Raw genomic sequence first — 24,439 nt, 5'->3', positions numbered from 1 at the left:
ATTTCAGGACTTACGTCTCATAAATGTTCACAAGTTGCTGTGCCAACGTGAGGTTCTTGGTGTCCAGGTAAGACGCCATTTCAGCAACAACCACAGCTGCGCTCACCCCATCCTTGTCCAAGACTGATGTTCCGCAGAGAAAACCTGGAAATCAAAAAAGACTTTAGGAAATATGAGCATCAGAAGAACTTCTCTCCTTAGAATTGCCACGAGTTTTACTTTCCTGCAGAAAGGATAAATTGTATTTAAAATCTCAGGGAGGACATCGTATGTAAAAATCCAGAATCAGGATATCTGAAATTGGGACAATAATGATAATTTTCTGAAAATGCTTAATCCTGTCTACAGGATAAACAGAGGCGACTGCCGTCTTTGCTACGAATCAAGAAGGCTCACGAGGTTTAAAAAAAAATGTCGCTAATGCTGTTTCTAAGCCACCGAGCATATTTAATATACAATAATACTTTAACATACCGATAGACTCTTCAAATGCGAAAAGAACTTCTTTCCCAAGTCCCAGGAGTTCTTTTATTCTGCTTCCAATCCATTTAAACCCCGGTAATGTTTCCTGAATTTCAAAGAAGAACAATTCCAGTTACCTTACTTTTTCAGCTTTGAAGAATACAACTCAGTTTAGTCACTGGCTAGAAGGAATGCTTCCCAACTTTCAATTCCTCCGAGTTCCCCAGAGAACAGGTAGTCTTCATCTCACCTCAGATCCCACATCGTCTGCTAAAGTGACATTTTTTTTTTTCTGAGATCCTTCCTCTTGAAGAGCCCCCAACCCACCAAAAACAAAACCTAACAAAAAACACACTCTTAGCTTGGAGACGGTGCTGGTATTTTTACTGCACATCCCAGGGAAGGAGGAAAGAAGCCCTGTTGATCTTCCTCCTCAGACACGTAACACGCATTTATTACCAGCTTACTATGTACCGACTTCCATCACTCTTCCCAAGCTCTGTTCTATCTTAACACTGTTATATTGTACTTTCCCAAATGTTTAGGAGTGCACCGCTCATAGTAGATGCTCAGTAAATATGATGGATTAGTTACTAAGCACTGAGCAAAACGCTGGAGTAGATACAAGACAACGGAATAATAATAATAATGATGATGGTGTTGGTTAAGCCTTCACTACGTGCCAAGCACTGTTCTAACTGCCGGGGTAGATACAAGGTAATCAGGTTGCCCCACGTGGGGTTCACCGTCTTCATCCCCATTTTCCAGATGAGGTCATTGAGGCCCAGAGAAGTGAAGTGACTTGCCCACAGTCACACAGCTGACAAGTGATGGAGCTGGGATTAGAACCCACGACCTCTGACTCCCAAGCCCGGGCTCTTTCCACTGAGCCACACTGCTTCTCACAATCACGTAAAGACCCTATCCAAGACTCCCAATTTAAGAAGTTGAGAGAGCAGAAAATTACCATTCATTCATTCAATAATATTTATTGAACGTTTCCTATGTGCAGAGCACAGTACTAAGCGCTTGGAGAATACAATTCGGCAACAGATAGAGACAATCCCTACCCAACAATGGACTCACAGTCTAGAAAGGTAGTAATAATAATTGTGGTATTTGTTAAGCGCTTCCTATGTGTCAGGCACTGTACCAAGCCCTGGGGTGGATACAAGCAAATCGTGTTGGACACAGTCCCTGTCCCACGAGCGACTCACAGTCTTAATCCTCATTTTACAGATGAGGGAACTGAGGCCTAGAAGTCAAGTGACTTGCCCAAGGTCACACAGCAGACAAGTGGCTGAGCTGCGATTAGAACCCATGACCTTCTGACTCCCAGACCCCTGCTCTATCCACTACACTGTGATAAACTGACAAGCCATCTCTAACTTTTTTGAGCTTTTGAGCTTATCACAATCCTCAGCATGTATATATCTAAGCCCTCATTAACCCTATCTCCCCTCCCCTCACTGTCGACTAAGCACTTGGCCGTGCTAGGAAACAGCGTGGCTCAGTGGAAAGAGCACGGGCTTTGGAGTCAGAGGTCATGGGTTTGATTCCCGGCTCTGCCACTTGTCAGCTGTGTGACTTTGGGCAAGTCACTTCACTTCTCGGTGCCTGTTACCTCATCTGTAAAATGGGGATTAAGACTGTGAGCCCCACGTGGCACAACCTGATTCCCCTGTGTCTACCCCAGCGCTTAGAACAATGCTCAGCACAGAGTAAGTGCTTAACAAATACCAACATTATTACATTATTATTACCCCTTAAGCACTTTGATTTTCGCTCCAGCCTCACAACACTTCTGTATGCATCCTTATACTTCACTACTTCCCTTAACCACAATTTATTTTAATGTTTGCCTTTCCCAAGGAGACTGTAAGCTCTCTGTGGGCAAGGATCGCCTCTGTCAGCTATTCTATTGATCTCTTCCAAGTGCTCAGTACAGTACTCTGCACGCGGTCATTTATTCACGGTATTCGTTAAGTGCTCACTATGTGCCAGGCACCATACTAGATTCAAGCTAATCCCTTGTCCCACATGGGGCTCACAGTCTTCACCCCTATTTTACATTGAAATGATTTCAATGACGATGGGATTTGTCAAGCGTTTACTATGTGCCAAGCACTGTTCTAAACGCTGGAGTAGATACAAGGTAATCGGGTTGTCCCACGTGGGGCTCACAGTCTTCATCCCCGTTTTACAGATGAGGGAACTGAGGCCCAGAGAAGTCACTTGCCCAAGGTCACACAGCTGACAAGTGGCGGAGCCGGGATCTCAGCGTGGGAGCTCCTCTGGGGCAGGAAAAGTGTCACTTCTGTTTCATACTCTTCGCTACACTGTAAGCTCATTTTGGGCAGGGAATGTCACTGTTTATTGTTGTAGTGTACTCTCCCAAGTGCTTAGTACACTGCTCTGCACACAGCAAGGACTTAGAAAATACCATCGGTTGATTGTTGACCGTGCAAACAGTCCCAAGGGACACTTGATAAACGCTTTTATTACTACTACTAACAAGTATCTTATTTCCACGTTAAATATGAGGAAAAGGAGGTACGGAGAGGTGAAGTGATTTGCCCGACATCCTACCTCCATCCCGCGCTCTTTCCACTAGCCCATTCCCACCGCCTTCCTAGGAGGCAAATCCGTAATAGGAGAGGGAGCAGAAGGGAAGAAGATGAGAAGGGAGGGTCCCACTTGTAGGAAGTTTGCACTTCCCAGCTTAGGTCAAACCGGCCTGAAGCGTGGTTGCCTGTTTTCAGGTAGAGGGAGTTAGAAAACTAATCCTTTTTGAGGATTAAAGGGGTCTCCGCTACTCTTCCGATTGGCAGAAGAGAAAGTGAGCCAAATGCCCCAGGAGAAGGAGAGGTCGAGGGCAAACCTCAAGGAATTAATGCAAAGTGGTTTCCTCCGGGTTTCACTCTGTGTATAAATGGAGACACATCAGTCCTTCGTGGTCCTGGGGCAGCGGGGTGGGTGTCCACTACAGATGACGATGAAATGTTTCCGTGAGAGCCGGTGCGTCTGTGAAGGGCGACGTGGGACTGACTGCCCCAGCCCAGCCTCGACACAGAGACTGTCCCTGGGGTCTCTGGCGGCCAGAACTGCCGCTGTCTCGTCTCACGATCCTCCGAAATCTTCCTCTTGGAAAAAGTGGCTCCTTTCCCGATCGCAGCACCCCAAGCCAGTCTGCCTCAGCATCAGCCAACATCCTGCCGAAACGGGCCGCCGCCTGAGCTTGCCCTTTACCACATCCTTTCGTCGTTTCCTCGGTCCGCCTCGCTCTCTCGGAGGCGAGGGATCACCGACTCTCTTTATAAGCTCTAAACTTAGCCTCGAGGCTCGCCGACCGACTTTGTTCCAGTTCCCTGATGGGCCGTCTGGCCACTCGATACGGAACGCGGAGGCTACCGGGGAGGGGACGGGGCTGCTCGAAAAACCCCAATCTGGCACCTGGGGTGGGGGGTGGGCAAAGAAAATTGGAGAGGATCGGGTTGAAAGATCTTCCGTCTAGTCCGCAGCTCAATGCCAAGTTGGTGTCAGACCGGGTCCGCAGGATGTGGCCTTCTTGCTTCCGTCTTCCTCGCCTGTCGGTATATCGTCGGCCGGGGCGACGCCAAGATGAAAACATTTGGTGCCAGCACTCAGGTCCCCGTGGCCAACAGAGTTCTTTCTTTCTCTGTGGGGTTTTCCTGGTTCAGGCTGGTACTTTCGATCGACCAATCGATGGCATTTATTGAGCTCTTCCGGTGTGCAGAGCACTGTACTGAGCGCTTCGGGGAGTCCGATATAACAGAGTTGGTAGACACGTTCTTATGCCTCAGAACGCTTCCGATTTATAGTCAGTCCACAGTACCAGGCCGCCACAGACAGGACGGATGGCTTCCGGCCAACTGGGAAGAATCCTAGCTAAGATCTTGCCTGCAAAATCACTACAATTCGGAGGAGCAGCATGGCCTTGTGGCTAGAGCACGGGCCCGGGAGTCAGAAGGTCATGAGTTCTAATCCCAGCTCCGCCACCTGTCTGCTGCGTAACCCTGAGCAAGCCACTTCACTTCGCTGGGCCTCAGTTCCCTCATCTGTAAAATGGGGATGAAGACTGTGAGCCCCCTGAGGGACAGAGACTGTCCAACCCAATTTGCCTGTATCCTCTCCAGCGCTTACCACAGTGCCTGGCACAGAGTAAGTGCTTAACAAACACCATAGTAATAATAATAATAATAATACAATTACCCCACTCTGCAACAGATCGATGCCATTAGGTCCAAATGCTTTACCGTTTCCCAAGATTCCTGTGACTTCAAAAATCAGAATGAGGGCCATATTTTCAGATGCTCTTAGGGCCCCTATTGCCAAGGTAGCTAAGATGTCACCTCTTGGTCTCAGTTGTGAAGAGCAATGGGAATGGTGACAACTAGGAGCAAGGGGACGAGACAAAGATGCATCTGCGCCGAGTGTCATCAGGAAGAAAGTAGGAAGCCACAGTCATCGGCTCCCAGCTTTGTTTGAAACTCAGCTGGAGAAATTGCCTTCCTGATTACTGGACTTGGGTTCTAATGAGAAACAACCCACTAACACATCTCTCTTCCTCGGCCTTAAAAGAGATGCCATGCACATTCTCACACTCCTATGTTTATACGATCCGCAGGCGGTTGTTCATCATACCTGAAGATGACTCGACTAGTTATTAACCCTAGTGATAGAGTTTCAACTGTCACAAGGACGCGTGCTTGAGTTTTCTCCCCAGATTCGGGGGTGATTGAAAAGATTGAAGATTGAAGTGACTGAAAAGATTTCTCTTGAAGGCGTTTTATAAAGAACGCATCATTTAAATGCGGGGCTGAGTGAGAGGACGCTAAAATGTTGGTAATTAAGAAAACGATTGACCAAAGTTTTACAAATTTGATTTTAAAATACATGAAATATGTTGGGGTGTGTTCCAACTCAAGATATAAAGGGCACTCGGAATAAGGAAAATACGGCGAAGGAGGCATTATCCACAAATATATGTTAACAGCACAGGCCTGCGGAGCAGAGGATCTATATTCAAATCCTGGTTCTATCACTTTCCTGCTACGTGGCCTTGGGCAAGTCACTTCACTTCTCTGAATGCTTCCTCATCTGTAAAATGGGGATTCGATCCCTGTTCCCCCTCCCCAGAAGCTCATAAGCCCCATGTGGAACAGAAAGCGTGGCTCAGTGGAAAGAGCACGGGCTTTGGAGTCAGGGCTCATGAGTTCGAATCCCAGCTCTGCCACTTGTCGGCTGTGTGACTGTGGGCAAGTCACTTAACTTCTCTGTGCCTCAGTTCCCTCATCTGTAAAATGGGGATCAAGACTGTGAGCCCCACGTGCGACAACCTGATTCCCCTATGTCTACCCCAGCGCTTAGAACAGTGCTCGGCACATAGTAAGCGCTTAACAAATACCAACATTATTATTATTATTAGAAACTGTGTCCGACCTCGTTATTTTGTATCTACTCCAGCATTGAGTCCGGGGCTTGGCTAGTAAGTGCTTAATACCACAATGATTAAGCATTAATTTAAAAAAACACATGTTTCTCCACTTCAATCCAATGGGATTCAGGCTAGGAGCCCAGGCTTGGGAGTCAGAGGTCATGGATTCGAATCCCGGCTCTGCCACTTGTCAGCTGTGTGACTTTGGGCAAGTCACTTAACTTCTCTGTCCTTCTGTTCCCTCATCTGTAAAATGGGGATTAAGACTGTGAGCCCCATTTGGGACAACCTGATTACTCTGTATCTACCCCAGCACTTAGAACAGTGCTCCGCACACAGTAAGCGCTTAACAAATACCAACATTATTATTATTACTTTAATGTCACACCTTGAAAGGCATAAAAATTGTCTCATTGCTCCTCTACCTTTAGTACCAGTTTGGCCTTTATTAAAGTAACATCCCCAGCCCGTTGCGGAGGAATGGGTCTGTTTGCCATTGCATTGTACTCTCCCAAGTACTTAGTACAGTGCTCTGCACACAGTAAGCGCTCAATAATAATAATAATAATAATAATGATTATGATATTTGTTAAGCGCTAACTATATGATTGAATGAAGGAATGGACCCCGGAAATTCAAGTGGAAATGAAAAGGGTTTGAAGAGGAATAAAATGCCCTCCTACAAAACTGGGTTAGAAAATAGGAACTGGGAGGACTCAGTAAGGAGAATAATAATGATGGCATTTTTTAAGCGCTTACTATGTGCCAAGCACTTTTCTAAGCACTGAGAAATTAAGACAAGGCATTGACAACCTTTCAGGATATTGAGGGGTGGGGCACCAGTGAGCAGCCCGTCTCCGTTTCTAATGAGAACTGCGTGAGAAAGTCGAGGACTAAAACTGCAAGAAGGAACCCGGTCGACAAATCCCCTCCGGAGGAGAAGAGGAAACAGCTATTAGATCCTCCAGACCGTAAGCTCACTGTGGGCATTGTGCCTGTTCATTGTTATATTGTACTCTCCCAAGCGCTTAGTAATAATAATAATAATGTTGGTATTTGTTAAGCGCTTACTATAGTACAGTGCTCTACACTCAGTATGTGCTCAATAAATACGATTGAATGAATCATTAATAGTTTAATCCTCATCCCAAACACTGAACATGGCTACTCCCATTCATGCAAGGCTTGGCTGTCTCTTACTTTGGTTCCAGGGATGCTGCCTAGACAAAACTGCCATTTTTATTTAAGATTTCTCTGGACTATGGGCAGGGGAGGTGTCTACCAACCCCGATGTATTGCACTCTCCGAAGCTCTTTAAGTACAGTGCTCTGCACACAGTAAATACCGACAAATACCGATAATTGAATTGGTATACAGAGGAAGGAAAATCCTGCAAGGGGTTTTATGAAACTTGGCTCTTGGGCTGTTTATCAAGTGAGATAGAAAAGAAAGGGGAGCACAAGTGGATTTCCATAAGTAACTGCTGCAAAAAAATTATTTAGAATTAAAGATTTGTCAGCTGCACTGTTTATCGTGCCCCTACAGGGGGGCAAACTACTGTATTAGGTGCTTGGGAATATATTTTAAAAGTCCAGAGCTTGGCCCCTTCCCTCAAGCAGTTTGCAATTTAATGGGGAAGACAAGTGGGCCTAAATGGTCAAACAGTTAAAAAAGTCAAGAGAAGCCTGGGTGACAGGGGACCCGGGTTCTAATCCGGGCTCAGCCACTTGTCTGCTGTGTTACCTTGGAAGAGTCACTTCATTTCTCTGTACCTCAATTCCCCTCATCTGTAAAACGGCCATTAGGACTGTGAGTCTGTGCCCAACCTGATTAGCCTGTATCTACCCCAGCGCTTAGTATTGTGTCTAGCACATAGCAAGCATATAAATACCATTTAAATAAAAAAAGGGGCAGATGGGCAGATTACACTAGGGGGAAAGCAGCTTCTAAGTATAGTCACAGCAATCTAACCAAATAACTGAAGTACCCTGAGCAAAACCCAAACATCCCCCTTTCACTTTCAAGGACACGTAACAGCATAACCAAAGATGTGCTTGAAAAAAGTGCAGAGAATTACACAGGTAACAAAATCTGTAAACGAAACAAACGAGTGCCGAGGTACCTCACATTTATAAATACAACATGGAGAGATTTTTAAAAAACGACGCCGCGGTGCTCTTACTTCAAACTGAAATCCTTCTTTAAGAGCAATTGCCTTCAAAATTTTGGAGGAGACTGTGGTAGCTAACATGTAAACATTCCTCACATCAGCATTCTGGGGGTGGTTCTCCTTCCAGCATACAAACATCCACCACCCAAGCAAAGCCGCCAACTCATTTCCTGTGAAAACTTTCCAACGGCCACTGAACGGAGAATGGAAAAGTTCATCAAAACAAATTCAAATCTGTTCCTTCAAATTTCTCACTTATATGCTTCTGAAATTGTCAAGTCTACAGAGCCATTTCTTTGGTTGGAAAAAAAAACCAGTGGACAATAGAGGATACTGAAACAAATGTTGGGACTATTACTTTTTTTAACTGGACCATATGTAAACAGATAACTTCAGGCTACCAGCCGACGTTATTCTTTTTCTCCCATTTAATCAAGAAAAGCAAAAGTTGGGCTTTTTTTTTTTTTTTTTTTTTTTACCACTTACTTCCCTTGCAGCTCCGCCACTGCCAGTCTGTCTGCATCCGGATCGGTGGCTAGCACTACCCTGGCCTCTTCCTTTTCTGCGAGTCTGAGTGACAGCTCCTGAGACAACCACCCAAAAAGCCAGGTTACACACAAGTGACTTCATTTTCAGACCGTAGACTCAGACCCGCTAGACGATAAGCTCACTGAGGGCAGGGAACACGTCTACCTACTCCACCCACCGCTTAGTTCAGTGCTCTGCACATAAGAAGCACTCAGTAAACACCATCGATTCATTTTCCTGACATTCATTTTCCTGCTCCGCTATATTCCCTTATTCCCAACAGGAGGTGACCATCAAGCAGTTTAACAAGGCACCAATCCTAAACAATTCATCTATTCTGAATCGGTGCATTTGAAGCGATACCTAAAAAATACTCGAGTAAAGATCTGTGCTCTGAGGCACAGAGAAGTTTAAGTGACTTGCCCAAGGTCACACAGCAGAAGCTTTGCTGAGATTAGAACTCAGATCCCTTATTACCCTATTTATTTTGTTATTGAGGTGGACATCCCCTTGATTCTATTTATCGTGATTAAGTTGTCTTGTTTTTGTCCGTCTGTCTCCCCGGATTAGACTGTGAGCCCGTCAATGGGCAGGGACTGTCTCTGTCTGTTGCCCAAGTGTACATTCCAAGTGCTTAGTACAGTGCTCTGCACATAGTAAGCGCTCAATAAATACGACTGAATAAATGAATGAATGATTCCCGGGCCCGTGTTCTTTCCATTAGGCCACGCTGCTTCTCATTCAACCCACATATTCTATCTGTCACTAAATCCTGTCTTTTCCACCTCCACAACATCGCTAACCCTCTTCCTAACGGAAAATCACGCTCCCCACCGTCAAAGGCTTATTGAAGGCACACCTCCTCCAAGAGGCCTTCCCTGACTAAGCCCTCCTTTCCTCTTCTCCCGCTCCCTTTTGCTCCACCTTGACTTGCTCCCTTTATTCACCTCCCGTCCCCCAGCCCCACAGCACTTACGTACATATCTGTACTTTATTTATATCAGTGTCCGCTTCCCCGCTCTAGACTGTAAGCTCGCTGTGGGCAGGGAATGTGTTTGCACTATTGTACTCTCCCCAGCGCTTAGAACAGTGCTCTGCACACAGTAAGCACTCAATAAATATGATTGATCTAAGCCCAGTGCTCTTCTCCATTGTAGCTGCCTCGGATAGGATTACACAAGCTTTATCCAAAATGATAGGTATATTAAAAATATATCTATATACGGATACCAGCACAGATTCTCCTTCTTCGGGATTGGGGCATTTGACGGTAGAAAAGTCTGGATCTGGATCCTTTTGTTCTGGAACTGGAATTGGAGGATTAAACCCAAATGCTTTAAAAGCCAACTGAACATAATCATGTCCAACCCCGTGGAATGACGTATGGACAAACTTCAAGCTCGTCTTTGTGTTTAGATCCCTGAAAGAGAAAGCCCACATTCGTTCAGCACGGCAAAAATTTCTCCTTCTCTGACATCACGGAAAATGGTGGCGATCCAAGGATATGTGGTTAAAGTTTACCAAGCAAGAGATCTGAGGGGACTTAAAAATAAACGATGGGAATATCCAATTAAGATCAGAAAGATTTCTAGTCCAGTCTCTTTCCCCTCTGGTCCAAGACCTCTCTGCTTGAGAGTCACCAAGGGCACGAACCACTATTTTGGCTTCTTATTACACAAGCAGAAAATACGTGTTAAATTCCGTGAAGCACAGTGGTAGCCGGTAAAAGCTTTTTCATTTAAAGATAACCTTAAGTTGAAGAATTGCTATTTCACCACTATTCCAAGGAGCAAGTCCCAGGCCATACAGTACAGAGGAAACATCAGACAGTTCTATCTGCTTTTGAAATGAAAAGTATTAAGAGATGGTTTGAGAAAAGAGTTTTATCCTTGAGAAGAATCTGGTTGCTAACAACAACAGTGAAAGACAACTCTTGGGAATATCAACCCCATTTTTGGAGATTTACAGGGCTCTCCTCTCTCCTCGGAGATTTCTAATCCATGGTATTTATTGAGTGATTACTGGGTTCAGAGCTCGGTACTAAGCTCTTGGGAGACTGTAAGCCCGTAAATGGGCAAGGACACTCTCTATCTGTTGCCGATTTGTACATTCCAAGCGCTTAGTACAGTGCTCTACACATAGTAAGCGCTCAATAAATACTATTGAATGAATGAGAGTAGAATACAACAGTTACAGTCCAGAGGGGGATACAGATATTCAATAAAATAAAAGACATAAAATAAATTCTTAGATTGTGAACCCCAGGAGGGACAGGGACCACGCCTAATTCCCACTTGGGTATTCCCCCCAGCACTTAGTAGAGCGCTCTGCACACAGTAAGCACTTAAGTACAAAATAAGGATTTGTACATAAGTGCTGTGGGGAGAATATCAAGGAAGGGTATAGATCCAAATGCAGGGGCGACACAAAAGGAAGAGGGAGTCGGGAAAACGAGGGTTCAGTCGAGGAAGGCCTCTTGGAGATAACAATAATGATAATAATAAAAATAAGGGTATTTGTTAAGCGCTTACTGTGTGCCAGGCACTACTGAGCGCTGGGGTGGATACAAGGAAATCAGGTTGGACCCAGTCCCTGTCCCACGTGGGTCTCAGTCTCGACCCCCATTTTCCAGATGAGGTAACTGAGGCCCAGAGAAGTGAAGTGACTTGCCCAAGGTCACACAGCAGGCAAGTGGCAGAGCCAGGATTAGAACCCACAACCTGCTAACTCCCAAGCCCATGCTCTATCCACTACGCCATGCTGTTTCTTAGAGATTCATTCATTCATTCAATCGCATTTATTGAGCACTTTCTGAGTGCAGAGCCCTGTACTAAGCGCTTGGAACGTACAATTCGGCAACAGAGACAATCCCTGCCCAGATGTGAAGGTGGGGAGAGAGACAGAGGGATTTAGAGGCCAGAAAGAGGATGTGGGCAAGGGGCCGGTCGCGAGACGGACGAGACGGAGGTAGGTCGGTGTGAGAGGCTGGTTTGCAGAAGAATATCAGCGAGGTAAGGTAGGCGCGGGAGAGATGACTGAGTGCATTTAAAAGCCAATGGTAAAGCTCTTCTGTCTGATGCAGACGTGGAAGGGAAACACCTAGAGGTTCTGGAGGAGTGGGGAAATGTGGACTGAGCATTTGGTAGAAAAATGATCTGGGCGGCAGAGTGAAGTACGGACTAGAGGGACAGAAGGAAGGTCAGTGAGGAGACCGAAGCAGTAATCAAGGCAGGAGAGCATAAGTGCTCGAATGAGCATGGAAGGAGTCTGGATGGAAAGGGCGGATCCTCCACACTCTCATTCATTCAGTAGTATTTTTTGAGCGCTTACTATGTGCAGGGCACTGTACTAAGCGCTTGGAATGGGCAACTCGGCAACAGATAGAGCCAATCCCTGCCCAATAAGGGGCACACGTCGCAAAGGCAGACCGACAGGATTTGGTGACGGAACGAATACGTGGGTGGAATGAGAGACGAGTCGCGGATAGATGCCGAATCACACTTGGCTAGCACGGTACCTGTGAAAACAAATCTTTTTTAAATCCTCCATGTAACTCGTGCAAATATCTTGGAGAGGGTCTCTCTTCAGGGGACTGGTGTCAACTAGATTCTCATTCCATGAATCGTTCCAGGGCTCGACGCTTTCTTCTATACATTTCAGAATTTCTTTATCGTGGGGAGATGTGATCTGAGCGCCATTTTCCCAATAAACCTAGATTGTGAAAAGGAGACAGCTACAGAATTGATTACGTATTACAGACGTTCTCTGCTCGGTGGGTCCTTTCGTCAGTCGGGATGAAGTCCGTAGGTTTTGTAGGAAAAGAATTATCATGGGAATCAAATATCGGGAATCCACACCATAGAATACTGCAAAAATACTATTTGGTGATAGACAATCACCTGCCTGGAATTAGATGTTCACTTTTCTGGTTGCGGTAGGCTGGGCACCTGATCTCCCTAGGTATTTTCTAGCTTTATTATTCTATTCTAGTAGGAAAAGAACAGATTTGAATGCTTTCTCCTTAATAACAGTGTGCTTCACTGACAATGAGTTGAATATACGTTCTCTGCCTTTATGACAATAGGGACCACATAAATTTGGGAACTAAAAAAATGTGTTCTGAAAACTGGCTTAAATCTGGAAAAACAGATTTCTCAGATGGTAATAATAATAATGATGAATAATTGTGGTATTTGATAAGCGCTTACCATTTGCCAGGCACTGTATTAAATGGTAGTTGTTAAGGGCTTACTATGTGCCAAGCACTGGGGTTGTGGAAAGAGCCTGGGCTTCGGAGTCAGAGGTCATGGGTTCGACTCCCGGCCCTGCCACTTGTCGGCTGTGTGACTCTGGGCAAGTCACTCGACTTCTCTGTGCCTCAGTTACCTCATCTGCAAAATGGGGATTAACTGTGAGCCTCACGTGGGACAACCTGATGACCCTGTATCTCCCCCAGCGCTTAGAACAGTGCTCTGCACATAGTAAGCGCTTAACAAATACCAACATTATTACTCAGGTTAGATACAGTCGCTGTCCCACATTGGCCTCACACTCTTAATTCCCATTTGTTACAGAGGAGGGAACTGAGGCCCAGAGAAGTGAAGTGACTTGCCCAAGGTCACACAGCAGACAAGCGGCAGAGGCGGGACTAGAACCCATGATCTTATAACTCCCAGGCCCTTGCTCTATCCGCTACGCGATACTGCTTCTCAAATGCAAATCCAGTTACTTGAGGTGCACCAAAAATGTAATTTAGAGAACCCTCAGAGATCCAACCCAGACCCTCGTGTATGCACGTGCGTGCATACACATAAACACACGCTCTCAGACCCTAGGAAGTATGTGTCATCGACCACAATTATCTCTGCAGAAAACTGCAGAAATAAACAATCGCCTTTCCAAATTAAACCAGCCAACCCCACTGGTGGACAGCAATAACCACGCTGCGTGGCGTGGCTCACCGGAAAGAGCACGGGCTTTGGAGTCAGAGGTCGTGGGTTCGAACCCCCGCTCTACCACTTGTCAGCTGTGTGACTTTGGGCAAGTCACTTAACTTCTCGGTGCCTCAGTTACCTCATCTGTAAAATGGGGATTAAGACTGTGAGACAACGTGGGACAACCTAATAATAATAATAATGTTGGTATTTGTTAAGCGCTTACTATGTGCCGAGCACTGTTCTAAGCGCTGGGGTAGACATAGGGGAATCAGGTTGTCGCACGTGGGGCTCACAGTCTTGATCCCCATTTTACAGATGAGGGAACTGAGGCACAGAGAAGTTAAGTGACTTGCCCACGGTCACACAGCCGACAAGTGGCAGAGCTGGGATTCGAACTCATGAGCCCTGACTCCAAAGCCCGTGCTCTTTCCACTGAGCCACGCGGTGTCTACCCCGGCGCTTAGAACAGTGCTCGGCACATAGTAAGCGCTTAACAGATACCAACATTATTATTATTATTATTATTAACCACCACGACGAATAAACTAGGCCATGTCTCACTGGATCAGTAGGCCTCAGTTATTCACCTTGAACTCTCCGGGTCTAACGCTCCACGTTACTCACGGTGGAAGTCTCTCTAAAGCACAATGTCCTCGATCGAGCCTACAGGGACTCTAACACCTCATTTGCAAAGTGTAGGGTCAGGTCCTTCTTTCCTCATTGCAAATAAGCAAAACCACAGGAGCCCAAGCATTACCTTGTATCCATTGTCTTCCTTGCGGTTATGGGATGCGGTAATCATAACACCTGCGACGGCTTTGAGCTCCTGGACCGCGTACGGCTGAGACAAAAAAAAAAAAAGATCTTACTGGAAAATACAAGAAATTATGGTGTATGGTGTATGGTGTAACTCTAGCAATTGGTCTTTTCCACAGATAATAATTATGGGATTAATTAAGCGCTTACTATACGCTAAGCACTGTTCTCAGCCCTGGGTAGATGCAAGGCAATCAGGAGGGACAAAGTCCCTGTCCCACGTGAGACTCTCAGTCTCAATCCCCATTTTCCAGATGAAATAACTGAGGCACAGAGAAGTTAAGTGACTTGCCAAAGGTCACGCAGCGGACAAGTGGCAGAGCCGGGAATAAGGACCCATGACCTCTGACTCCCAAGCCTGTGCTTTCGCCACCTGGCCTGTTTTCTTTTCTAGTCCGCCGCTGACCATGAGATAAAAATAATGAAACTCTCTGGAACGTTGTCTCTACTTCAGTTAAATGTCTCCAACCTAGTGTTCCGCTTCTAAAATATTTGCTAACACAAAAAGCCTTCCACTCCTGCAGAGAACTTATGAATAAAAATTTATTATTTTTATCAATAGAAAAGCAACTACGAATATCCATCTACTGGCTTGGTTGTTAAGTGCCAGGGGAGCCCCACATCTGAGATGTATTGGAAACACTGTAATAATAATCACGGTATTTGTTAAGCGCTTACTATGTTCCCGGCACTGTGCTAAGCACTGTACAGACTCATTCGGCCCAAATGCTGAATGAGAAGCAGCGTGGCCTAGTGGATAGAGCACGGGGCTGAGAGTCCGAGGACCTGGGTTCTGATCCCGGTTCCGCCACATGTCTGCTGTGACTGTGACCAAGTCACTTCGCTTCTCGGTGCCTCACTTACCTCATCTGTAGAATGGGGACTAATGTACGGTGAGCCCCATGTGAGACATGGACTGTGTCCAACCTGATGACCTTGAATCGGCCCCAGTGCTTAGTACAGTGCCTGGCATACAGTGAGTACATACAGAAGCAGCGTGGCTCAGGGGAAAGAGCACGGGCTGGGGAGTCAGAGGTCATGGGTTCAAATCCCTACTCTGCTGCCTGTCAGCTGTGTGACTTTGAGCATGTCACTTAACTTCTCTGTGACTCAGTTACCTCATCTGTAAAATGGGGATTAATACTGTGAGCCTCCCGTGGGACAACCTGATCACCTTATATTCTCCCCAGCGCTTTGCACATAGTAAGTGCTTAATAATAATGTTGGTATTTGTTAAGCGCTTACTATGTGCAGAGCACTGTTCTAAGCGCTGGGGTAAATACAGGGGAATCAGATTGTCCCACATGAGGCTCACAGTCTTAATCCCCATTTTACAGATGAGGTAACTGAGGCACAGAGAAGTGAAGTGACTTGCCCACAGTCACACAGCTGCCAAGTGGCAGAGCTGGGATTCGAACCCATGACCTAACAAACTTAACAAATGCCATCATTATTATCATTATAACAAATACCATTAAAAATAAAATAAAGAAGTGGGATTCAGGTACAGAGGAACTGGAGTTTTCTGAAACAGAATCATAAGAGAGGAAAAGGTTCCACCTGAAACAAAATATCCCTAGGCTATAGGCACTGGATATTACGAAGGTAGGGAAACAGTTTAACTGAAAACTGGGGGAGAGCCAAGGACTGTGGGAGATCTTAAGAGCCAAATTTGATAACGTCTGGAAGGAGGTGGCTGCAGAATCATGGATGTTCTGCAGAAACGGTCCAGAGGCAACCCGGTTAGACACTTGAGGGAAACGAGGAAGGCAAATTACAGTTCCCATCAAATGGAGGAAATAAAAGGAAACACTTCTTATCGCCATGAGAAGCAGCATGGCCTAGTGGATAGAGCACGGGCCTGGGAATCAGAAGGTCACTGGTTCTAATCCCTATTCCGTCACTTGTCCACTATGTGACCCTGGGCAAGTCGCTTGGCTTCTCTGGGCCTCAGTCACCTCATCTGTAAAATGGGGATGGAGACTGTGAGCTTGATGTGAGACAGGGACTGTGTTCAGCCCCATTTTCTTGTATCCTTCCCAATGTTAAGTACAGTCCCTGCCACGGAGTAAGTGCTTAATATTATTATTTACTAGCATCATTAATAATAACCCGGTGGAGAGAACTAGTAATTCAGTATAATAATAAATAATAGTAACGGTTGCATTTCCTAAGCGCTTACTGGGTGCCAAACACTGTACTAAGGCGCTGAGGTAGATACAGGCTCAACAGGTCCCACCTGGGGCTCGCAGTCCAAGCAGGAGAGAGAATGGGATCGAATCCCCATTTTACAGATGAGGGAGCTGAGGCCCAGAGAAGTTAAGTGAGTGGCCCGAAGTCACACAGCAGACTTTACAGTCGTTGTGGGCATGGAACGTGTCAACCAACTCTGTTATACTGCACTCTCCCAAATGCCTAATACCGGTGCTCTTCACAGAGTAACCGCTCAATAAATCCCACTGAAGGACTGACTGAAGTGGCAAAGCCAGGAATTAGAACCCAGGTCCTCTGACTCCCAGGGCCGAGCTCCGCCTGTGCCGTAGAACTGAGTATGGAGCAAATGTCGATAGGTTCAAGAAGGGTTGGGATCAATTCCAGGACAAGACACTAGGAAGAAAATTAGGTCCGTAGAGGGAAGTTGAGGATGTTAGATGGTCAGGGTGGCTCAGTGGAAAGAGTCGGGCTAGGGAGTCAGAGGTCATGGGTTCGACTCCCGGCTCTGCCACTTGTCAGCTGTGTGACTATGGGCAAGTCACTTCACTTCTCTGTGCCTCAGTTACCTCATCTGTAAAATGGGGATTCATTCATTCATTCATTCAACAGTATTTATTGAGCGCTTACTATGTGCAGAGCACTGTACTAAGCGCTTGGAATGGACAAATCGGTAACAGATAGAGACAGTCCCTGCCCTTTGATTGGCTTACGGTCTAATCGGGGGAGACGGACAGACAAGAACAATGGCAATAAACAGAATCAAGGGGAAGAAGATATTAAAGCAATAGCAAAAATAGATTCAAGGTGATATACATCTCATTAACAAAATAAATAGGGTAATGAAGATATATACAGTTGAGTGGACGAGTACAGTGCTAAGGGGATGGGACGGGAGAGGGGGAGGAGCAGAGGGAAAGGGGGGAGAAGAGGGTCTAGCTGCGGAGAGGTGAAGGGGGGGAAGAGGGAGCACAGGGAAAAGCGGGGAGCTCAGTGTGGGAAGGCCTCTTGGAGGAGGTGAGCTGTTAGTAGGGTTTTGAAGAGGGGAAGAGAATTAGTTTGGCGGAGGTGAGGAGGGAGGGCGTGCCGGCCCGGGGGTCGACGGCGGGACGGGAGAGACCGAGGGACGGTGAGGAGGTGGGCGGCGGAGGAGCGGAGCGTGCGGGGTGGGCGGTGGAAAGAGAGAAGGGAGGAGAGGTAGGAGGGGACAAGGGGATGGACAGCCTCGAAGCCTAGAGTGAGAAGTTTTTGTTTCGTTCAGAGGCCGATAGGCAACCACTGGAGGTTTTTAAGAAGGGGAGTGACAGGCCCAGAGCGTTTCTGCGGGAAGATGAGCCGGGAGGCAGAGTGAAGAATAGACTGGAGCGGGGAGAGAGAGGAGGAAGGGAGATGAGAGAGCAGGCTGACACAGTAATCTAGCCGGGATATTACGAGAGCCCGTAACAGTCAGATAGCTGTTTGGGTGGAGAGGAAAGGGCGGATCTTGGCGATATTATAAAGGTGAGCCCGGCAGGTTTTGGTAACAGATTGGATGTGTGGGGTGAACGAGAGAGCCGAGTCAAAGATGACACCGAGGTTGCGGGCTTTAGAGACGGGAAGGATGGTCATACCACCCATGACTGTGAGTCTCACATGGGACATCCTGATTACCCTGTAACTACCCCAGCACTTAGAATAGTGCTCTGCACATAGTAAGCGCTTATTATCTCCTTAATGACTGGGACCTATAGAAAGAAGAGCAAGCAGCCTTCTCCTTCTAGACGCAACTGGTTGCCATTGTTAGAGACGGAAGGGGCTAACGGGGCTAACCGGGACATTAGTGTGTGGTTCCCTCTGGCAATGAAATTGACCTCTTACAGAAAAACACAAAGCCGGACTCAGAGTCTCAACCGTACATGGCCCAGACTGACTAATCATTAATAATCATTATTATGGTATCTGTTAAGTGCTTACTATGTTCCAGGCACTGTTCTAAGCGCTGGGGAAGATACATCCAATCAGGTTGGACACAGTCCCTGTCCCACATGAGGCTCACAGTCTTAATTAATCCTTATTTGACAGATGAGGGAACTGAGGCTCGGAGGAGTTAAGTGGCTTGTCCGAGGTTGCCCGGCAGACGAGCGGGACAGGCAGAATTAGAACCCAAGCCTTTCTGACTCTAAAGCCCATGCTCTGTCCACTAGACCATGCTGCTGCTTCTCCTATTTCTTCTTCTGTCAAATCTGTAACTCCCTGTGCTTGGCAGTGTTTTCACTGCTGGTGCACCTTGCCCCATGATCCATACAAAGTTTTTTGAGCAAAGAAAGCTGCTCTCTTCTATTGGTCTAATAATAATTAAGAATTACTGTACTTGTTAAGCGCTTACTATGCGCCAAGGACTGTCCTAAGTGCTGGGATAAATACGTGGAACTACCTGATTACCTTGTATCTACCCCAGCACTTAGAACAGTGCTTGGCACATAGTAAGCGCTTAACAAATATCATCATTATTATTATTATACAAGTTAATCAGGTTGGACACGGTCCCTGTCCCATGGGGGGCTCACAGTCTCAACCCCCATTTTACAGATGAGGTAACTGAGGCCCAGAGAAGTGAAGGGACTTGCCCAAGATCACACAGCAGGCATGTGGCAGAGCCGGGATTAGAACTCAGGCCTGCGCTCTATCCACTAAGCCATGGAAATGGCAGTTCTTCCAATTTTCTCTCTAATTTAGTACAGGTGTACACCAGATCCATATAGACTATCAATCAATCGTATTTATTGAGCGCTTACTGTATGCAGAGTACTACAGTAAGTCCTTGGGGGAGTACAGTATAACAGGTTTCTCAAAAATGTGGGTGACTGCCTTGTGGGATACGTTTTCCTGTGGCTGATATGACGACTAGGCCCTTATGGGTAATAAAAAAAATTGCCCTGTTGCTCACTCCCATCTACTCCCTCCCCTATTCTAGGGAAGCAGCGTGGCTCAGTGGAAAGAGCCCGGGCTTGCGAGTCAGAGGTCATGGGTTCGACTCCCGGCTCTGCCACTTGTCAGCTGTGTGACTGTGGGCGAGTCACTTCACTTCTCTGTGCCTCAGTACCCTCAGCTGTAAAATGGGGATTAACTGTGAGCCTCACGTGGGACAACCTGATTACCCTGTATCTACCCCAGTGCTTAGAACGGTGCTCTGCACATAGTAAGCACCTAACAGATACCAACATTATTATTATTAGACTTCCTTGATCCCCATGTATCACACACTTGACTCCCTCCGCAGCACGGCCAAGTGGAAAGAGCACGGGTCTGGAAGTCAGAAAGATGTGGGTTCTAATCCCAACTCTGCTATCTGTAGGTGGTGTGACCTTGGGCAAGTCACTTCACTTTTCTGGGCCTCAGTTCCCTCATTTGTCAAACGAGGGAGTAAGACTGTGAGCCCCATGTGGGACAGGGACTGTGTCCAACCGATTAGCTTGGATCCATCCCAGTGCTTAGTACAGTGCCTGGCACATAAATAAGTGATTAACGAATACCATTTACATTAAAAAAACAAAAAACAAAACAACAAAAGGCAGCCACTCCCTCCTTTCCTGCCCCAGCAGGACAGAATTGGGGAAGGAGAGAAAACACACCTTGGCCACAATTAACGTAGAGGAAGCAGAAGAGGGAGGGTGGCTTTCTCTCACTTCGGCCTAAGGCAGCATGAAATCAGGGCAGGAATTCATTCATTCAATCATATTGAGTGCTTACTGTGTGCAAAGCACTGTACTAAGTGCTTGGGAGAGTACAATATAACAAGAAACAGACACATTCCTGCCCACAGCGAGCTCACAGGCTAGAGGGGGAGACAGTAATATAAACTACAGATAAGAAATAAATTACAGATACTAAATTACAGGAAAGCAAACGTCTCCATCCTTCAATTCCTCCAGATACGTGTGCTTGCAAGTTATTAATTGGAAAGTGCCCGGCGGAGAAGGGGAGAGGGAAGGGAAAGGTCTTCCCCGCAGCGATCGGGCGTCACATTGGGCGAGGCAAGTGGATCCTGGGCTAAATTGGCAATTAGTACATGACGAATCACCAGATCTTCTGCAGTACGCTCACTGGGAACCGGGGACACGCCTGGGTTCTCTGGTCTAGGTAACGTCTAGAATAATGCTCTTTAAATTCTGACCTAAAAGTTAGTATTCATGGACAAAATGTCAATTAGGGCAAGCTGTATACTTACTACGAAAGGTGTAGGGACGTATCTTGAAAACAAATAGACAGGTACACCTTTGGCCAGCAGGACAGTGGCAGTCAGCTTTGCTAGGCTGCAGAGAAAATTAAACCTCTTAGAATCATGCCTTCAGCGATTTTAAATACTCAATTTTCCACAGATTAATGGCATAAATACTAGGAAGATTAAAGACGACTGCTAGATTCGCTTTCTGGTGGGAAGAGGGGGGGAAAGTCTTAAAGGAGTCTCTCCTATTAGGCATTTCAAAACTCACCACCTCTTAAAGACACCTCCCTCTATGGTGACACCTCCTCCAAGAGGCCTTCCTTGATTAAACCCTCTTTTTCCTGACTCTCCCTTCTGGGTCATCTACTCACTTGGATCTGTGACCTCTGGGCATTTGCTATCCACCCCACCCTCAACCCCATAGCACTTATGTACCTATCCATAATTTATTGATCTTAATATCTTCCCCTTTAGATAGTAAGTTCGTTGTGCGGAAGGAATGTGTCTGACAAGTCTGTTGTATTGTACTCTCTCAAGTACTTAGTACAGTGCTGTGCACAGTTTGCTCAGTAGATATCATCAATAATAATAATAATAGCATTTGCTAAGTGCTTACTATGTGCCAGGAACTGTACTAAGCGCTGGGATGGATACAAGCAAATCGGGTTGGACACAGTCCCTGTCCCACATAGCGCTCACAGTCTCAATCCCCATTTTACAGATGAAGTAACTGGGGCACAGAGAAGTGAAGTGGCTTGTCCAAGGTCACTAAGTTGACAAGTGGCGGAGCTGGGATTAGAACCCACATCTTCTGACTCCCCAGCCCGTGCTCTTTTCACTAAGCCACACTGGTTCTTTGCTGCTTCTTCATTGATGATAATGAAGAAATTATAACCTGAAACTTCAACAGAAATATTGTCTTTCCTATAGCCGTCTTAGATGATCAGAATATTCAATTAGGGTGAACTCAATGGACATAGTTGATGGTTTAACAGGACCTTTCCCGTAGACTGTAAGCTCTATGTACGCAGGGATCGTATCTTCCAACTCTGCTATACCGTACTTTTCCCCAAGCACTTAGGACAGTGCTCTGCACACAGCAAGGACTCAAATATTCTGATCTGACTGAACTTTCTGACCATCTCCAAATCACATAAGTCAACAAACTTTTTACCAGACAAGAACCCACCATAAAATTGATTGGCTTGAGGGTTATCTCAGTTTTTTCTCCTTCCCCACCTCACTTTTCTGAAGGATGTTCTAATCAACAGTGAGACTACCAAAAGGAAGAGAGGATAAGCCAAGGAACCCAGCTGGCCCACCTCCTGGACAATCAGCTTGTGAATAATCCAGAGTTCACTGTACATTATAAAGAATGGCGAATCTACAGTAACACAGCCAAAGCTGATCACTTTCAAAACAAAACAGGACTCCCAGAATTATTTCCCCAACTCTCCTTACTCACTACGAGCTTACACTGGCTCTTGGGTTCATATAAGGTGGAAGGACACCAAATAATTTTACGTTTAGGCATCATTTAAACAAGTTATACAACTTCAAGCAGCCAGTGGCACGTCACCTGAATTGACTTTGGAATTTGGGTGAGTGGCTGAATGCTTAAACCAGAGCCTGCCAAGGGAAATCTGGGGGGCGGCCACTAATATTGGTATTTGTTAAGCGCTTACTATGTGCAGAGCACTGTTCTAAGCGCTGGGGGAGATACAGGGGAATCAGGTTGTCCCACGTGAGGCTCCCAGTCAATCCCCATTTTACAGATGAGGTAACTGAGGCACAGAGAAGTGAAGTGACTTGCCCACAGTCACACAGCTGACAAGTGGCAGAGCCGGGAGTCGAACCCGTGACCTCTGACTCCGAAGTCCAGGCTCTTTCCACTGAGCCACGCTGCTTCTGAGGAGAAGGTAAGGGAAATGCCATGGTCCCATCAAGGAGCAGCAACAGCATAGGAACAAGTGATATGCGAGCAGTATGCTTAGTGTCCATGGGTTTGAGATAAGGAGGAACGGTTTCCTTTGTCACCTGCTCTGCTCCTCCTCAAATGTTTCTGAGCGCGTAGATATATGCTCAATATATGATATATATGTCAGTGTGTAAAGTGGTGGGGGGAAGTGGGACGTAGTGTGTGATTGAGGGTGGTCATCTGGATGGAGAGGGCAGGTGAGGTGAATATATATCGAGGGTGGGGCTCTTGGGGCAAAACTCTGAGATTTTCACAGAGTCCTCCTGTTCCAGGAGAGATTGCAAAATTCTCAACTACGAAATGCCCTCGGCAGCCCGGACTGTACTTCCATTTTCGGAGGGGTGTGGTTTAGAGTACTAGAGGGAGGAGAGAGATCGAGGGAGAGGGAAGAGTGTGCGTAGTGGGTTGAAGGTGGGAGAGCTTTGAGTGAGGTGCAGTTAGATTATCTTGGGAAGCAGCGTGGCCTAATGGAAAGTGCAAGGGCCTGGGAGTCAGGGCACCTGGGTTCTAATCGCAGCTCCTCCACTAGTCTGCTGCGTGACCTTGGGAAAGTTATTTCACTTCTCTGGGCTTCAGTTACCTCGTCTGCCAAAAATGGGGATTAAATGCTATTCCCTCTTACTTAGACTGAGAGGCCCGTGAGACTGTGTCCAACTGGAAGATGATAATAATGTTGGTATTTGTTAAGCGCTTACTATGTGCCGAGCACTGTTCTAAGCGCTGGGGGAGATACAGGGTAATCAGGTTGTCCCACGTGAGGCTCAGAGTTAATCCCCATTTTACAGATGAGGTAACTGAGGCACAGAGAAGTGAAGTGACTTGCCCACAGTCACACAGCTGACAAGTGGCAGAGCAGGAGTCGAACCCATGACCTCTGACTCCCAAGCCCAGGCTCTTTCCACTGAGCCACGCTGCTTCTTGTATCTACCCTAGCATTTACTACGGTGCTTGCCATATAGTAAACGGTTAACAAGGATCATAAAATAAAATTTTATAAAAAAAAGTGAAGAGTGTTTTGATTGACAAACCTATTTACAGTATTATCTTTATTTTCCACCGAATTTAGTGAGCGCTTCCTATGTTCGGGGGCCCTGTACCAAGGCTTGGGGATGTACAATAAAAGAAGATGACACAAACCCTGACGACACAAACCCTGACCTCAAGGATTTTATAATCTAAAGGGGAGGCAAAGGGTCCCAAAATACAATAAAGAGAAGAATAAGAACATAGAAACCATAAATGCAAGAGAATGGAATTCAATTAATACGTTGAGGGCTCTGTTTATGTCTCCCCACTCCTCAGGAACCTCCGGTGGCTATCCACCCATCTCCACATCCAACAACCTCCTTATCATGGGCTTTAAAGCAGTCAATCACCATGTCCCCTCCTACTTCACCTCGCTGCTCTCCCACAACAACCCAGCTCGCACTCTTTGTTCCCCTCTAATGCCGACCTACTCAGGGTTCCTCAAACTTGTCTAATAATAATAATGTTGGTATTTGTTAAGCGCTTACTATATGCAGAGCATTGTTCTAAGAGCTGGGGTAGATACAGGGTAATCAGGTTGTCCTACATGAGGCTCACAGTCTTCATCCCCATTTTACAGATGAGGTAACTGAAGCACAGAGAAGTTGAGTGATTTGCCCACAGTCACACGGCTGACAAGTGGCAGAGT

General features: G+C 46.3%; 1 protein-coding gene across 1 annotated transcript in view; it reads right to left on the bottom strand.

Moving 5' to 3' along the window:
• The window catches only part of PGM2L1 (phosphoglucomutase 2 like 1), an 86,621-nt gene that overhangs the window by 14,018 nt on the left and 48,164 nt on the right, over nt 1-24,439 (bottom strand). Inside the window, exons 4-11 of the mRNA XM_029054252.2 lie at nt 20,790-20,874; nt 14,313-14,396; nt 12,136-12,329; nt 9,849-10,038; nt 8,577-8,674; nt 8,103-8,283; nt 475-568; nt 15-144 (exon numbers count right to left, since the gene is read on the bottom strand). Of these exons, the coding sequence (XP_028910085.1) occupies nt 15-144; nt 475-568; nt 8,103-8,283; nt 8,577-8,674; nt 9,849-10,038; nt 12,136-12,329; nt 14,313-14,396; nt 20,790-20,874 (1,056 nt within the window). The remainder of the gene's footprint in view (nt 1-14; nt 145-474; nt 569-8,102; nt 8,284-8,576; nt 8,675-9,848; nt 10,039-12,135; nt 12,330-14,312; nt 14,397-20,789; nt 20,875-24,439) is intronic.

This window comes from Ornithorhynchus anatinus, chromosome 2 (assembly GCF_004115215.2).
Source record: "Ornithorhynchus anatinus isolate Pmale09 chromosome 2, mOrnAna1.pri.v4, whole genome shotgun sequence".
Lineage (NCBI taxonomy): Eukaryota > Metazoa > Chordata > Mammalia > Monotremata > Ornithorhynchidae > Ornithorhynchus > Ornithorhynchus anatinus.
Note: the sequence above shows the minus strand (reverse complement) of the source record. Positions and strands in the feature narration are given on the sequence as shown.